Source organism: Antrostomus carolinensis, unplaced genomic scaffold (assembly GCF_000700745.2).
Source record: "Antrostomus carolinensis isolate BGI_N321 unplaced genomic scaffold, ASM70074v2 scaffold1691, whole genome shotgun sequence".
Classification (NCBI taxonomy): Eukaryota; Metazoa; Chordata; class Aves; order Caprimulgiformes; family Caprimulgidae; genus Antrostomus; species Antrostomus carolinensis.
In genome coordinates this window covers 319,482-335,588 of record NW_010294585.1, presented here as the reverse complement: position 1 = coordinate 335,588, position 16,107 = coordinate 319,482, and the positions used below count along the sequence as shown (strand labels likewise).

The 16,107-nt window shown below is 38.0% G+C and overlaps 1 protein-coding gene across 1 annotated transcript in view; it reads right to left on the bottom strand.

Annotated features, from left to right (window-relative positions):
* LOC104532439 (roundabout homolog 2) overlaps positions 1-16,107 on the bottom strand; it is a gene marked incomplete at its 3' end in the record, with an annotated part of 356,022 nt that overhangs the window by 60,439 nt on the left and 279,476 nt on the right. The window contains exons 8-12 of the mRNA XM_029087387.1: positions 15,262-15,433; positions 8,740-8,945; positions 4,662-4,743; positions 3,775-3,940; positions 2,078-2,244 (exon numbers count right to left, since the gene is read on the bottom strand). Of these exons, the coding sequence (XP_028943220.1) occupies positions 2,078-2,244; positions 3,775-3,940; positions 4,662-4,743; positions 8,740-8,945; positions 15,262-15,433 (793 nt within the window). The remainder of the gene's footprint in view (positions 1-2,077; positions 2,245-3,774; positions 3,941-4,661; positions 4,744-8,739; positions 8,946-15,261; positions 15,434-16,107) is intronic.

The window sequence follows — 16,107 nt, the reverse complement described above, 5'->3', positions numbered from 1 at the left end:
TATTTTTTCTAACCTCTCTTTTAACAGCTTCCACTGAACTTACTGTTAGTTGCTAGTAATTTAAATTCCAGGGACACGATTATATACACTTTCTTTAAGGTTTTTTTTAACATATGATTTGGTCTGTTAATAATCCAAACAAGAAATCTACCCTTTTCTTAGAGTCATTATTGATTTTTCTGTCCTTATTTGATGTAAATCATATAAGGTAAACCTTTTGAAAGTGCTTGATTGTCTACTTGTAGTCCGCTGGTGAAAACATGCATAAAATCCTACTGCTTATATTTGCTACACTTAATACCAGGAAATTAAATGCCCAGGTTTAAAACTACCACAGACACCTGTTAACATCATATAGCACTGTTATCGCTGCTTTTTTCTTCCTCCGTGGCCACTGTGAATAGGCTTTCTACTGTGTGTCAGCTTCTTCTGTGAGCCTGAATTGAATTCAGGCATAATTAGAAATCACATCAAAACATTATGTTAATTTTCAATTGATTTTATGATTTAATTCTATTAAACTGCAGGCTTGCACAGAAGCTATAAATCCTGTACATGTCTCAGTGTGCTTGACTGCTAAACAGCTTCTGGAAATGGAAGCTGCAACACGTGCTGTAGCTAATTAAAAGACATGTTTTTACTGAAACCAAATTGCTTGTCAGTATGTCAGATAAAAAGTCTATACTTGACACTCAAATGCCAAATAAAGTTGTTTTTTCAGCTAGGTGATAAGTTATGCAGACTAAAAAGCTGGTGCAATGAAAAGCATGAGTCACCCTATAATAATGGGAGAGTAAGAGAGAGAAAACTTGTGCTACCCCGTGGATATTCAAGCCATGAAATCCCTGCCCAGCTCACTCCTTCAGCTCGTCAGCAAGCAGCTCTGTTTCCCCATTTACAGCAAAGGTTACTGTTTTGAGGGGCTAATTATTAAGGACAGATTTATTCCAGAATACAGTGTGATAAGACAGGCTGCATGGGACAGTTATGTGATAAAGAAATACCCTACTCTTGTTTCTCTCTTTCCATCCACGACCAGCAAAGGACCCAAACCACTTACCCATGCTGGAGGCTGACACAGGATGCACTCTCTGTGCACACTGTTATCATTTCCATGAACAGAGACAGAGGATCTCATTCTAAAGTAACTGTGAGAGGAGCTATTGCTTTGAACTCGAAAAAATTATGATTCAAAAAAATTATTAATTCCTGTATTCCAACCTGTTTCACACAGCACTACAATCTTTAACGAAGTATTCAAGCAATGTGCTATCAAGGCCAAAAAAATCCATGCTGTGAAGAGGGATGTTATGTTTGTGGCAGTTATACGTGGTCAGGGCTTGATGTATTGTGAACAGAATTCAATAGTCAATTCAATAGCAATGGAGGATCCCAGCTATCAATGACGTCACCACCCTACAAACGAGGGATTTCACTCCAGCCTTTCCTCTTGGGTTAATATAAAGAATTCAGAAATCTACACATATATAAATAGAAGACCCCTATTTTTCTCAGAATAACTTCAAAAAATTGCCTTAATTTACATGAATTCTCTGCCTAAATGTTGGACTAGATTAATCAATACACTAGGGATATTTTGCGCAATTCTTTTGATTAAAAAGAATGCTAAACATGGTGTCTGTCTGTCATAAGCACTTGTTATTACAGTATATCCCTATTATAATAATGGGGAAGAAGTAAGGACATGAAGAGAAAAGATACTGAGGAGAGCAGAGCACTTTTTATATTCAGATATTCAGAGGACTTTGTAGAAAAGCTTGGGTAACTCATATTAATTTCAATGGAAACCAGGCACCAAGGAGCACACCAAGTCTAAGAGAATTGTAAACCAGAAGGTCTATGATGTACCAAGGATTAAAGAGCCAACCTGTCTCTCCTGAGCTCCACATTCATACACCAAACACTGGACTATTTTTTAGCTTTCCTAGTTAAGCTCCATTCGTGATTCCTTCAGTCAGAGTGCTAAAGCCAACTGGCCAGACTGACCTACTGGCCAACGTTCATTGCCTCCTTTCTATTTCAGCTCAAGCACGTCAGCCTTAATAACTCCTGTTACCTTGTGTTCGGACAGGATCTGACATAGGGCTGGGATCACTCAGGCCTTGCGCATTGATGGCTCGCACCATGAACAGGTAGATGGTATTGGGGCGCAGTCCTCTCACGGTGTAGAGGGTGGTCTTCACGTGGTTAGCCACTGTTTGCCAACTGTTGCTCACAGACTGGCTGCAATGAGAAGAGGATCGAAGATTAGAGACTAATGCAAGAGAAAAATACAGGAGTGAAAGGATCTACTTTTGTAACCCTGTGTCAAGTCTAAGTAAAAAGCAGTAAAAGCAGGGTAAAAATAAAAATATTTGTTTCGGGTTTAAAATAAAAAAATCCCACAGCTGTCAAAACTATTTCTCCTTAAAACAGAAGGAAAAGCTTTTGCTATCACTCTAAAACAAGTTCCTGCAAAAGGAAAGTGTGGAAAGCTGTAAAGTAAATCTGAATGCTAAATAGGCCACTCTTGAACAGAAACCTTAGAAAAAAAAATCCTGTTAAAAGAATACCTTTCCATACTGCTCAGTAAATTATGTCAGTAAATTGTCATTGGAAGAAAAGTATTCTCCTTGAACTAAATTAATACTCCACGTTACAAAAACAAAGTCTGAAAGCAGGCTTGTAAATGAAGGAAAGCATATGAATATTTTTTCTCTCACTACATTTTTCATTGGATGTTATTATAATTAGATTAAAATCCACTGCATGAAGAGATGTGAAGTGTGATTGTTAAAACAGCTTTAATGAAAATGCCTGCCTTTTGTTAAAGCTATTGATGGGATGCCGTTAAAGCTTATCTAGGAGGAAATATCACAAAAGTTTAAAGAGAAAATTTTATTTTATTGTGCTTTGTTGTATAGCATTGAGAAAAAAAATCCTTAAATCTATTAAAAGGGAAAAGAAAATGGAAAGCTACATGTTATTCCAATTGTTTCATTCATGTAATGCGTAAAGGCCAGTACAAGTTCCAGCAGTCTGCACATACAGCAATGGCCTTTGCATGTTAACTTGGCAGGATAAAGCATTATCACTATAACCCCTCACATCTGCAGGCATATGATTTTGACAAATTCTTCCACGAATTTTAATTAAAAGATGAACTAAATTATTTTTCACTTGTTGCACATCTTGATTAAGGTTTAAGATTTAAACATTTAAGAATGTGCACATTTTTAAGCTGAAGTGTATTTTCCTGATCCATGTGAGAGGTATGGCCCAAGCTTAAACAAACTCGTTGAACTGGGGCGCAGGAGTTCTTTCCTACCACGTATTAAGTGCTGCTGTGTGGAAAGGAGCAGCTGGATTCTCTTCAGCCTCAAGCTGCTGGATGAAATCCTAAATTACCAACGCTAGCCTTTTCAGTTAAAAGTTTTAATCTCGAGATAACACTGGCCTAAACGATCTGACCTGCAGCATTCCCCCAGGAGACCCTCAGTGATGATCAATGCTAATGGAAAAGTAACAAATAATGACTGCATTGTCCTGTTATATTCCTGTTGACGTGAAGAAATAGTTAGATGGGGATAAATTGGGAAAAAAAAATCAATTTCAAAAATAAGAATCAATGCCTGCCACAGGAGTTGATTCTTTTAATGAACTTCTAATGATAGGTGCAGAGTCCAAAAGAACACCACAACACCAGGAGAACAGCTGGTACCCAGGTTTAAGCAAAATTAGAATGGAAGATTAAAAGTGGGATAATTGACATACCTAAAAGCCTCAATGATATATGCACTGGCTGGTAGGCTTCCAGGGGTCCCTGGCTGCCAGGACAGGGTGACACTGTTCTTAGTAACATCAGTGACCTGAGGTTTGGATGGTGGCCCAGGGAGGTCATTTATATCGTAGCTCTTGCTGACTGTTGCTCCACCAGATTCTGTAAGGGGTAAACACAAAACAATTACTTCTTATACTTGGTTGTGTAAATTCGATCTAAGTAGAAGATTAAAAAGAAAAACATGCCAAACATCTGCAAAATCAGCATAACCGATGTTCTTTATCTGTAAAGAACTAAGTCAACAATTGCATCACCGTGTAAACTTTTGGATTAGGAGCTATCATTCTTTAGGTACATACTGAAAGAAAAAACATGCAAAACTCAAAAGATTATATATAAATATATATATTTTTAAAAAAAAAGAAGAAAAGAAAGTAAACAAAAAAAGCCCAGCTTTGCTGAAATTTACATAAAATATCAAAACCTCAGTTACTAGAAGGCTGAGGAAGTTCCTATATCCAGATCAACTGCAGCATTCACAGAAAGCACACTGGACTAGGCTAGGACTCTGTGTAGGTCCAATACTTTTCCTGCCCAAGCTAATTACTGGATGACTCCACAGTTAGTAACACTCCTGTTTGGAAGAGCTGTCGCATAGTGCTGCCACTGGAGACAAATACCAACTTTTGTCATGTCAACAGGCATTTAAAGATAGTAGCAATGAAATGCAAGGTGTGTGAAGGAATCTAGCCTTCCCACCTAAAACTTCTCCATCTCAATCCCAGAATTTCTAGAATGGATTATTTGGCTCAGACTGCTCTAATATACCCTGCACTGTCATTTGGTGACAACTGAAAAGCAGCCCCTGGACATTGCTTACCTGTCACCTCCAGCACAGCGCTCCAAGATGTTTCCCCACTGGAACTCGTAGCAACGCAAGTGTAAGTCCCAGTATCGGACAGCTAGACATAAAAAACAGTTAAGGGCAGGTTTAACTACCTTTTAGAATCATCTGACACAGTTTATTCTCATTTTTTTTTCCCAAATGTTTCTTGGTAAGAAGGACTTAGCCTACATTTTACACCAGACTAGAGGGCACTGAACATTTTCAAACAATCATTTAGTGGTGGCTTACTTTTAGAAAACTATAATAAGATTACTTGCTTCTAATCCTTTCTTAATTCTAATTTTCATATTGTTAATAGTACCAGTAGAGCATGTAAGTGCTACAGAATGGATGTTTTAGTGTCAACCTTTTTATTGCTTACAACAAACGTAGTTGAAATCAGGTAACAATATACCAACACTGACTTCTTAGAGGATAAAATCTCACCGTCCATTGTCCCATGATGACCCAGAGATACAGTTCCCAGTGTAACAGGGAGGCTCTTACATCACCTTAGACTCTTATGACAGATGAAGTAATTTCTACACAGGCCACCACACATACAAATCCTGCTGCTGAGACTTAACAGTCGTTCTCCCCACACAGACAGTCCTCCAAGCCCTTTTCCTACATCACACTTACCTTTCTTCTCTTTCACGTGGGATTTTATTTCAGGCTTGCAATGCACTTTGGTAGCAAAAAAAATACGCATTTGTATAAAACTGTTGTGATTTCCTTTTTTTTTTTTTTTTTTGAGGAAACGATTTTGAATTATATTGTCAATTTTAATGTCATTGCTGTATTGTTTTACTGGAAAATTTGCTGAGTGTTTTGGTATTCCTTACTCAAATTTAAAGTAAAGATTTCTGAGACAGGAACTAGTGGTGACTACAGAGATGGGTGGAAAACAGTAACTTTACAAAGCACAAAATACACAGAGGAGCCCTCCTACCACTATCTATAAATCATGATAATCTGGAGATGGAAGCAGAAGAGAGAGAGAGTGCTGACTCTATTGATAAAAAAGGAATATATTCACCATCAGATGACTTGATGGAAATAGGACTGCATCTGAGAAGCTTTATTGGACTCAAAGGAATGGTGATGGGTGTTCTGCTAAATGCAGATTGGCACTATAGCAAAAGTGCTTATACCTCACTCTTCAAGAAGAATGTCAAGGAAAATAAGTAACATGCTCTTTAGATTACTTGTTGATATACAATTTAACTGATTTTTAACTTGATCATGTTTTAATTTTGTTGGTATTTTCCTCGGATACACTGGACTGCAGCATGCCATTCTTAGGGGCAGGAAGCAACTGATTAATGCCAGTTCAACAGTCTGAATAAGCACAACTTGCATTTTAGGAGGTGCTTTTGCCACGAAATACAAGCAATAATTAAAGCCCTCTAACAATGCCTCAGAGACTCAAAATATAGAGGTACTGCTAACAAAATGAGAAAGACTTGAGACAGATTTTCCAGAGAGCGCCTTATTGCATTCTGAAGTAGTGTTTTATTTTGCTTCTTCTGAGCTGTTATTAAATATATAATTCTTCATTATGTGATAATGGAGAATATTTCTCAAGGCTATGGTTCTCAGCTTCATTTGTGCGCTACCGTGACGGATGGTGTATGGCACACTCAATGAAGTATGTGGTATACGCAGCAGAGAAGCTCGCAGAAGGCAAACTCAACACATAAAGCAAGCTGGAGATACGCTGCCTCTTGCAAGTTATGGTGAATTATCTATCTTCCAGACTGTGGGTGGATTAGATACAGACATAGTGTATTGATAATTCCATTATTTTTACTTTTTTGTGTGTGTGTGCTACAGAAAAAAACAACAAGGGAGGTGAATAGAAAATCTTTGCTATTCAGTAAAATAAAGAGTTTTCTTCCTTAGTTAATGCAGGTGTCTAAATCCAGTGTGGTGCACTTCTACGGAGCAGAAGGGAGTTTTCCATCAGTGTTGACCTGTCTGAAAGGGTACTGAGTGAGTGACATATGTGAGTTTTCAGTTGATTTCCTCAGAGCCACCAGGAAGACTGGCTTATCAGAAAAATCTCCAGGTTCATGGTTATGACTGTGGCCCAACCCTCACTGTGAATGCTGCAGAGTCCTGAACAATTTGATTTCCACACAGAAAGTTACACAGCAGAAGAGGATGGTCTCAATGGTTTAAATAGCACTTGCTCATCTGTACCCGTATCTTGACATCTTTTATGATTGCAATAGCGAATCTTATTTGTGAGGGGAGGAGAAAGCTGAGGACATGTGGGTGATAAATATTAATTTGCCTTGACCTTGGGTATGTAAGTGTACTTGGATATATTTCATGGTCATTTTTTTACTTAGGAAGTGTTGCTAGTACTTGCCTAGATAGACATGAAAGAAAAGTTAAATAGTCCAGATTTAAATCTATATTTCATTCATAAAAATTGTAAGGTATGGGAGAAATCTGTTTTTTATGGTTGTGTGTGTTTTTAGTCCTTAAATCTGAGTAAAACAGCGCACATTAGTGCAATGGAGGGGTTTATAAAAAATGTCTTTCTGAGCCTTTAAGGAAAATTGGTTACCAGTCAATGAGCCACTTAAGGATCAATAAAAGCTTCATGTCTTTCAAAACCACACTCACTGCTAATACTGTTTTCTTCTCCCCTTGCAAGCAATTTTTTTTCATTTCGTTTACAGACCTTGCGCCTCTAACAGTGAGATTAATGCGCTGGCACGACTCAGAACCAATTTCATTGTTTGCATAGCTGCATGCAGACAGGTATCCCAGGAGCTTCTGCCTCATGAACACTCCACAGAAGCCCATCATCGATGCCTGAAAGTTTGTTTGAAATCACTAAGCTTCCACCTTTAATTGCTGCTTTCTAACACTACTGGGGAATCTTGACTATTCAAGCGCACTCTTTAATCCAGCTCTACAGGAAAAATGCATTAACCTTCATGGCCTAAACCTGCCTTCAGCCCAGGGAGGAAGGATAAATTGTTTACTCAAAGAAAGCTAGCATAAATTTTTTAATAAATTCCATTTTGTTCCAAGGAAGTTAACGATTCATCTGCGATCACTGATGAGATGGTATCAGAAAACAAAGCTGCACTTTATGTCTTGTCCTCGGTAGCTATGTTTGTTGACATTTTTTTGGATTGCAAAGCTAAGTGCAGAAATTACTGCTGATGAAATTAAAAGCTTTCTGACATTGTCTTTTAAGTTCCTGGCAAATAATTACATTTACCTTACTATTTTTCCGTATACACACTTGTCCACAGACACAAAAACAACTACACATTTTTATCTTTGAACAGGGAAAAAATTAAAAGCCTAAACAAAGAATAGTGATGCAATGTTTCTCAACAAAATCTGACATTATACTGTTTGGAATATTCTAAGGTTTCCTTGTACTTTTAAGAAATTTTATTATCTCATGTCAAAATTCAAATATTAAGATAGGCGTTTGTTTTGAATAGAAATCCCCTGCACATGACTGCAGGTACGTTACGGTATTAGTTGTCTCCTCCCATCTGCAGCCTCATGGAACATCTCCAGCAAGCGTAACATTGGAATAAATCAGCCAGCTCAGGACTGACAAGACTCAGTGATGGAGAAAGTGGATGTCCAAACCCTGATGAACTCCAGAATCACTTGCTAGCAAAAGAGCTCCTTGGGAAACTGTGATCAGGTTTTGAAAACAAACTGCTCTAAGTTTTAACAGAGACAACAGGCCAACAGCTTCATAGGAAGACCAACTGAAAAGATAAGGAAAGATAAGGAAGTCTTGTCCTTTTATATGTCTATCCATCCCCAACTCATGTGTTTTATTGTAACATATGTAAGATTTTAAATATCAATTCTATTTTTAGGGAATTCTCACAGAAATATCTGGTGCTAGCTCGGCTTTTCTCCTCATAATGTCAAAGAATGAAATAGGGTGTGGACTTGGTGAGAATTTCATAGTGAAAGAGACAATAGTGACAAGAGACAGCAGAGCTGCTTGAGACACACACTGACAGCCCGAGACTAGTCCTGTACCACTTGTAGAACTTGTTTTGTTATTGCTACTCACCCGCAGAGTTTTAATCTGAAGAGTCCCCTGGTCCTGTATGGATGTTCGAGGGTCTCTGCCCAGGAAGGTGAACCCCTCTTTCAACCAGCTGATGACAGGAAGGGGGTCGCCGGTGGCCTTGCACTTCAGCAGAGCTGTCCCATCCACTGCCAGCGTCTGATTGACCGGTCCCTGGAGGATGATGGGTGGGGGCCTGTCTGTCAAGACTAAACAGGGACACACGTGTTGGCACCCACACCTTTAACCAGCCTCTGCTGCACTCAGCCCTTTACAAATTCTAACAGACTGGTTTCAGTCAGCCTTAAAAACGTGATTTCTGGCAGACCCACAGATACGTGTTAACAATTAACTGGTATATTTGAAAAGTCTTTTTGTAAGAGTTTTATTTCACCACTGTGAGATAACACCTCGATATATAAACTTCTGCCAGCAAAGATTATCAGACTCATTTGATTAAGACAGGATGAAAATTAAGACCTTGATCCAGAAAAGAACCGAGGTACATCTCTTAATTCTTCCAATTTAGGAAAGCACTTAAAGCACACGTTTAATGTCACATCAAAATGTGTGTAATTGCTTACCTGACTTAGGGCCAAAAAGCAAAAATCTGTTAAAGTTCAAAGTGAAACACCACAGTCGTTCTAGCGTGGGTACCAACCACATCCCCCATTCACCCTCAACTTGCTAGTTTTCATCAGCAAAAGTATCTAATAATAATAAAATATTTTCATAATCTGAGTGATCTAAATGACTGTAACACTCTTGCCATTGGAGAAAAATTCAAACTCCATCAAGCCACTTAACAGCTTACTTACCAAATAATTTCACCACCTTTTAAAGCCATGAGCTCTCTTAATTTTTTTTGTGCTAATAATTTACATTTGCATGCTTGAAATACTGCTTAAAGGACCACGTGCATGGCTGCATATAAACCTCACTCCATTACCAGTAAGATATCGTGAAGTTGAGGTAAAATGCTCATGTTTGCTTTTCTCGAAAGACCAATTTTTCATAAATAATTCTGCTGTTGAACCTATTCTCTGAGCCATCTGCTAAGCAGCAAAATAGAACTGTCTGTTTCTAAAGAATGTGTTTATACAAAATGAATGTGAAATACTAGAATATAAACAAGGCTATGATTCTTGGATAAAATCAGTATAACAGAAACGAGAATTCATTTTTATATATTGACCAGCCACATTGCTGCTGTTTTAAATCTCTGAACAACTAAACAATTATACGATTTGTATTAAACAGTGTAAGAGGCAGGACCAGGTCCTAGACCATGGTAGGTTAGCCTGTCTCCACTGATGTCAATTGTGTTTGAATCATTTATTCTCACTGAGAATCTGGTTCATTAGAGTCCATACACATCACCTGACTCTAACAATGAAGTGAAAATAAATTATTGTGAAGCAATATGCTTTCTGTTGTATTTGAGCTGCTTGAGATGCGAATCTCTGGAACCTTCAACAGATCCAAAGTGTTTTCATTACACATATGGACGTGTTAGTGGTATATTTCATACCTAAAATAATTGTTTCTGAAATAGTAATGTTGCAAAAATACTACCTACCTTCTTTGGTTAACAAGATAAAGAAAGGACAGAATCATTAGTATCACCTTAGACTGTGAGCTGATCACATTTATTGAAATTGAAACTGAAAATGAAAAGCCAATGCAGTTTGTTTATTGACATCAGAAGGTGAAACCTATTTTGGAAATTCTGAAGTATCACCCACTGAATGCAGAGATTGGACAGAAAATACTATATTGCAAGCGAAGAGAAAAATGTAATGCATTTTCACTTTGCTATGAAATTTTTGATCTCAATAAGGTTCCTTCTGACCACACAGTTCAGCCATTTGGTGCAATAAAAATTGATCTCAGCTCATACGCACTATTGGTATAGCTGCAGCACGAGTATATTCAAATGAACACTTCGCTGGGTAAGTTTTCCTTTAGATTCAATGTAAACCAGCAAATCAGTTTTCTAGGTAGTTAAAAATGAAAGGAAAGGAATTACTGAAGTTGCTAACTATTCCACTGCAGTTAGTGGCGGCACCTCATTGCCTTTCATCTGTGCAGCAATGTAGGCACTTGCAAAACCTACTGCATTACAGATATTGTTCTTTGGCATGTAATTATTTTTTTTACAGCCCAAATGAGGAGCTCATAACCCTTTAAATAGCTCTGATCAATAGTGTAATTGAAAGTCTCCCTGCCAGAAGGAATCTTCATTTTCAAGGGTGTTATGGGTGAAAGACCACTACAGGTTTCCATGACACTAAGGTTAAAGGTTAAATGAACACTTAGGGTTTCCACTGATCTGTGAACGACTGTATTGTCTCCACAACTATGACTAGTAAATCTTCTCTCAAACGTATAGATATGTTTCTGTTCCTATAACGTAGGTCTCCTGTACAAGGATTCAAAACTCAGTTAGCAGCTTACAAAGATATCTCATAAACATTCTGAAGAACAGAGGGATCATGAAAAATAGCCACAAAAAGGTTGCGGGTTTTGTTAGTTTCTTTCACAACATTTAAATTTTTAATTTAAATTTTACATTGTTTTCTCCTAGCAGGAAACTTTTATATCCATTTTAAGAAACATTTTGGGTGGCTAAAATATATTTGCATAGTAAAAGAGAAGTTGATCTTAAAGCTAATTAAGAAAATGTTTTTGAAACTATTTGTCACCAACTATATATTCACATATTCTGGTAATGGAAAAATTATCAGAATCCTTTTGTGATAAAATGTAGCTTGAATTTTGAGCAGAATATTAGAACAGACCAAATTGTATTTGTTGATGAACAGTTTATTCACTACAAATGCGATTTGGATCAAGAGAAACCATGTTTAAATTTGGGTGGAATTTGGTCAAATTACAACATGAAATTAAAATAAGAGAATGACAAAATAAAATCTTCACTTTGTCATTTCCAAAAATCACCATTTCAGAAGTTTTCCTGGTGAATTAATGGGGAAAATCAGACACAAGTCATGGAATTCTGGTGGTGAACACTGGCACGACAGGGCAGGGTGCCCTCCTGGGAGGCGAAAGGCAGAGACCAGCCCTTCCTCTGTGTTTTTTGTGAAGGAGCTTTGCAGGAGGCTGTGGTGTTGTTGTTGTTGTGGATCACTCCTGTTGGAAACTGTCACACTTGCTATAAAACATGCAACACACATTTGATCAGAGACAGGAATCATGGTGGCCAGCTTTGCAAATGAGCGAGCTGTGAGTGATATTAAACTCTTACAGGAGGATTTGAGAGAGATGTATCCCAGAATATTCAATAGACCTACAGCCAAAAAACTGCAGAGGACTTTGGGAAAAACGCCTTAAGTGTCTATTCCAAACAGTGGAGAAGGAGCTGCTGAGGGACAGGGTACGCTGCCAACTCCTCCTTTTTTTCCTTCCCCCCCTCCCATCTGTTCTTAATTCTCCCTATAGGTCCAGCCTTTTGCTTTCATTAAAAAACACAGAAATGTGATCTTTTTAATTAATTAAATACCCTAAAACATTTCATCTTGTGTTGCTATCCACTGGGGGAGGTAAAGCTTGCTCTTCCATTCCAACACTCATCCTAAAATGTAACTGCTGGGTAAACAAGCATTGGAAGGTTGATCCTACAGTTGAGCATGCAGTGGTTGAATTTTATTAATAAATATAAATAATGACTAAATTAGGAGAAACTGAGATCTTCTCCAAAATACTCTCTGCCCGATGGATAAATTTATGGAATAAATGACTAACTGTAAACTCTTTTTTTTGTCACGAGTGCATAGTCAGATGGAAGCATTTGGTTTATTTGCATGATCTGTCATTTTAAGACTGTGAGCTGCATATTTGCTTCTTGAGCTTGAAAGGATTACTAAGACTGTCTCAATTTTAAAAATTATTTTGCTTTTCCAGATGTGTGTCAGACAGTGGATTATATGATAGCATTTCAAGAAACTACAAGATTTGAATTTCAAATACACTGAAGGCTCTTAGCACAGTCCATAATCAGCAAAATTATCACTCAACTCAGCACATTTCATCACAGCTAGTAATCTCTTCTCATGTGAACACTTGAGTTAAAAATATTTCCAGTAAAGACTTGTAAGTGCAAAAATGTAACAACTGAAACACTGCTATATATGGTATAATTAAGCACTTGTTTTTCTGCACATGACATATGTTTTCATTCTGTATTGGAACTTCAATTGGATCTAAATTACTCTGGATCAAACAAAAATGTGTTCAAAATGAAAAAGATGGCTCGCCACTATTATTAAATCATTAACCAAACAGAAAAATTCTGGGCTATGAAGTAAAACTGAAATCACCAGCCAAAAACTAGAACACTAAGGCTTAAGTATATAGCTAGCATGCACAGTGTTTATCTTTTGTTATATTTTTTTAAACCATTAAATTAGATTTCCCTACTGATAAAAATCATTAGCTTCCTTAACTTCTGCTCAGCATCAAGCAAAACAGATTATTTAGACATTTATGGTTAACTTCCTAATGGAAAGCAATTAAAAAAAGATCTGTGATCTAATGGCACCTTTATTTATATAATCTTAGTTCCACAATATTGTTCTGGCACTTTTCTCCTGACCTCACCTGCCCTTTGACTCAAGGATGAAATGGTGTTTCTATGAAGCAACCTTGTATTATATTTCCTAAGGATGATGCTGAGAGTGGGTTCTGGAAAGCATTTGAAGAAGGCAGGCCTGGCACTCCTGGAGCAGGAGAGCCACCAGCCAACACTTTCTCTAGCCATGCAGAATGGACACCGCCTTTAATCAGAATTAACTGTAGTTGAGTTTGCATTTTAGCAGGGACACCTACGTGAGCTTTCTGTTGACTTGTTAAATAAACTAATGAAAATTCCAAAGAAGTCATTAGGATTTATTATTTCCCCTCCACACACACACAAGAAATAGATAAAGCTGGACCACAGGCCTTGTCTGTCCAAAGGAAGAATTTCTCATCACCAATATCCTTGAACCTGATTTGATCCTCTCGCCCCTGTTGCAGTAAATCTGTACAGCCTCAGCAGGTGCAACCATTAACAGCTCAATGTCCTTTCAGCCCATGTTTGTGTGTTCCATTTATTCCCATCACAGTCCTGGCACTGAATCAGGCAGCGCTATGGACAGATATTAAAAAATACTGCCTTTCCATTAATTTTAAATGACCTTTTAATCTACATTCAAATTTGAATTGAATGAAAATGCATCATTTTGTCATAGACCACGAGAGAAAGGACTTAAAGAGACCGCAGAGTGAAGGTTAGCCTTTACTCTCCAGAAACTGCTCTACAGAAAAATAATGTGCTTGTAAAGATGCAAGGATAAGGCAGAAATTATCTTCCCTTGTCATAAAAATATAGACAGTTTTTGGAAAACAAAGAAAAGGCATCAAATTAATGCTCAAACCTCTATAACATGAGCCTGAACCTCTCTACCTGTCACTTGTGATGAATATGCTCTTGTGAGAAGCCAGATTATTCAGAATCAGACATCTTTTCAAACTTTCGTGGTGCAGGCAGGTCTCTAAGGGAACAGTAAAAGTAGACCTCTGCATATAACAACAGTTTTAATGGCAAAAATTCATCACAGTCTGTCAGGAGATATTTAATGAGTCAGTTAAGATAAGGAATAATGATGCTGGGGAAGGCAACCATCTCCTGGTATAAGAGGAATTCTGTTTTCTTCACCAACATTAAAGGATGCAAACTGCCTTCTATCCACAACGGGATGACGAGGGATAGCAACAGGATTCCTGACATATAGGAAGGATTCATGCTTGTAGATGGAGTAAGGCAAGAGAACTTTCAAACCCAAAATTTTGAAACAGAAAGCATCAAGACAGATCATCTAGTCCTTTTATTTTCCTTTCCTGAAAACCCTACCTGCATATTTACATGTCTGTTTTCACATCTAACCTTACTGAGAAATTCTTGGAACACAGCTCTGAGGTAAGGAAATCTCCTGGTGCCTTATTGCCACAGGGACTAAAGAGCTAATGTTGTAGCTGTTCTAAACCAAAGGGACTCCAGTAAGTTCAAGTCAATTTTGTTGATTTAATTGAGCTAAGGGCACAACCCCAAACCAGCTGCCTAAGACAACACTAAAGCCTGGGACTGCGGTGGGAACCGAGCCTGATTTTTCTGCACCCCAGTTCATTGCTTTAACCACAAACCTATTAATTCTTCACAATATCTTTTGCAGTTCTGTCTTAGCTCTAGTGAATTGAGAAGCTTGCTTTCTCACCAACTTTATTCTGAGCTGATTTGGATCTTGTTTGAATTATTAAGGAACCTCCAAAAAGCAAGCAAAAGGCAAACTAGACTTCAATGCCTTTTTGATAACACAGAGAATTGCAGAGACCCTTTTTTCATTGTATTTTCTGTAGAAACTTGTCTGTTTACTTGTATGAATTATGTATATCATATGCCTTTACTTACACCACTTTTAAAATACTTTTGACAAGAAAAAAACAATAGGAATTTCTATAGCTCACCATCAGTAACCTCCAGCTGAGCCTTTGCTAAAATGCTTCCAGCAACCGTCAGGGCTTGACAAATGTAGTAGCCTGCATCAGAGCGCTGAATGTTGGTAATGGTGAGGTCCCCGGTTGGTGACACCGAGTATCTGCTGTTGGGCTGGAGAGGCTGGTTCGGGAACAGTAGATTCTGCAAAGACAATTCATCTCACATCAGTTCAAAACACAAAAGCACCACTTTTCCCTCAGCTGGAAAGACAATGACTTTTCCTTAAAAGTGCTATATATAAACGAGAAGAAAGAGCGTGGTTGTGACTTTATGAACACACAGAGCTCGCTTTCCCTGCCTTGGGCAACACGCAGTAGATATTAGAACCAGCCCTTTGACAACACACAGCGGCACACTCCGGCTGGGGGTCTAGGCGAGGAGAAATCTTCCAACAATCGCACTTAATTGACTTGTGTTTGTGACACATTCATCTTCATTCTGAATTTAATTGTGATAATATACTTAGCTGGCTGTCAAACCAGGAGGATACAATACTACAGTAAACATTAGAAAACTAGCAGAAAGAATTGAGTCTGGGAGGCTTGAGGGAGCACAGCACAGTGCTATTGTTTGGCATGTGTTCTGGGCAAAGGAGAAAGTAAGAGTGTGGTACAGAAGGAAAGCCGGGAGGAAGATACAAACAGGTCACAAAGCAGGAGAAGCTGGCAGAGCAGGAGATCTTAAAGGAGAAGTAAAAGGAAATCAAAACTGAGATATAGCAAAGGAGAAAAGCAGCACGGAGCCTTGGGGGTGAAGAGAAAGGGTATCAATCTGATGTGGGAAACATCAGAGAGAAAAAATAATTTTGTGTAGGA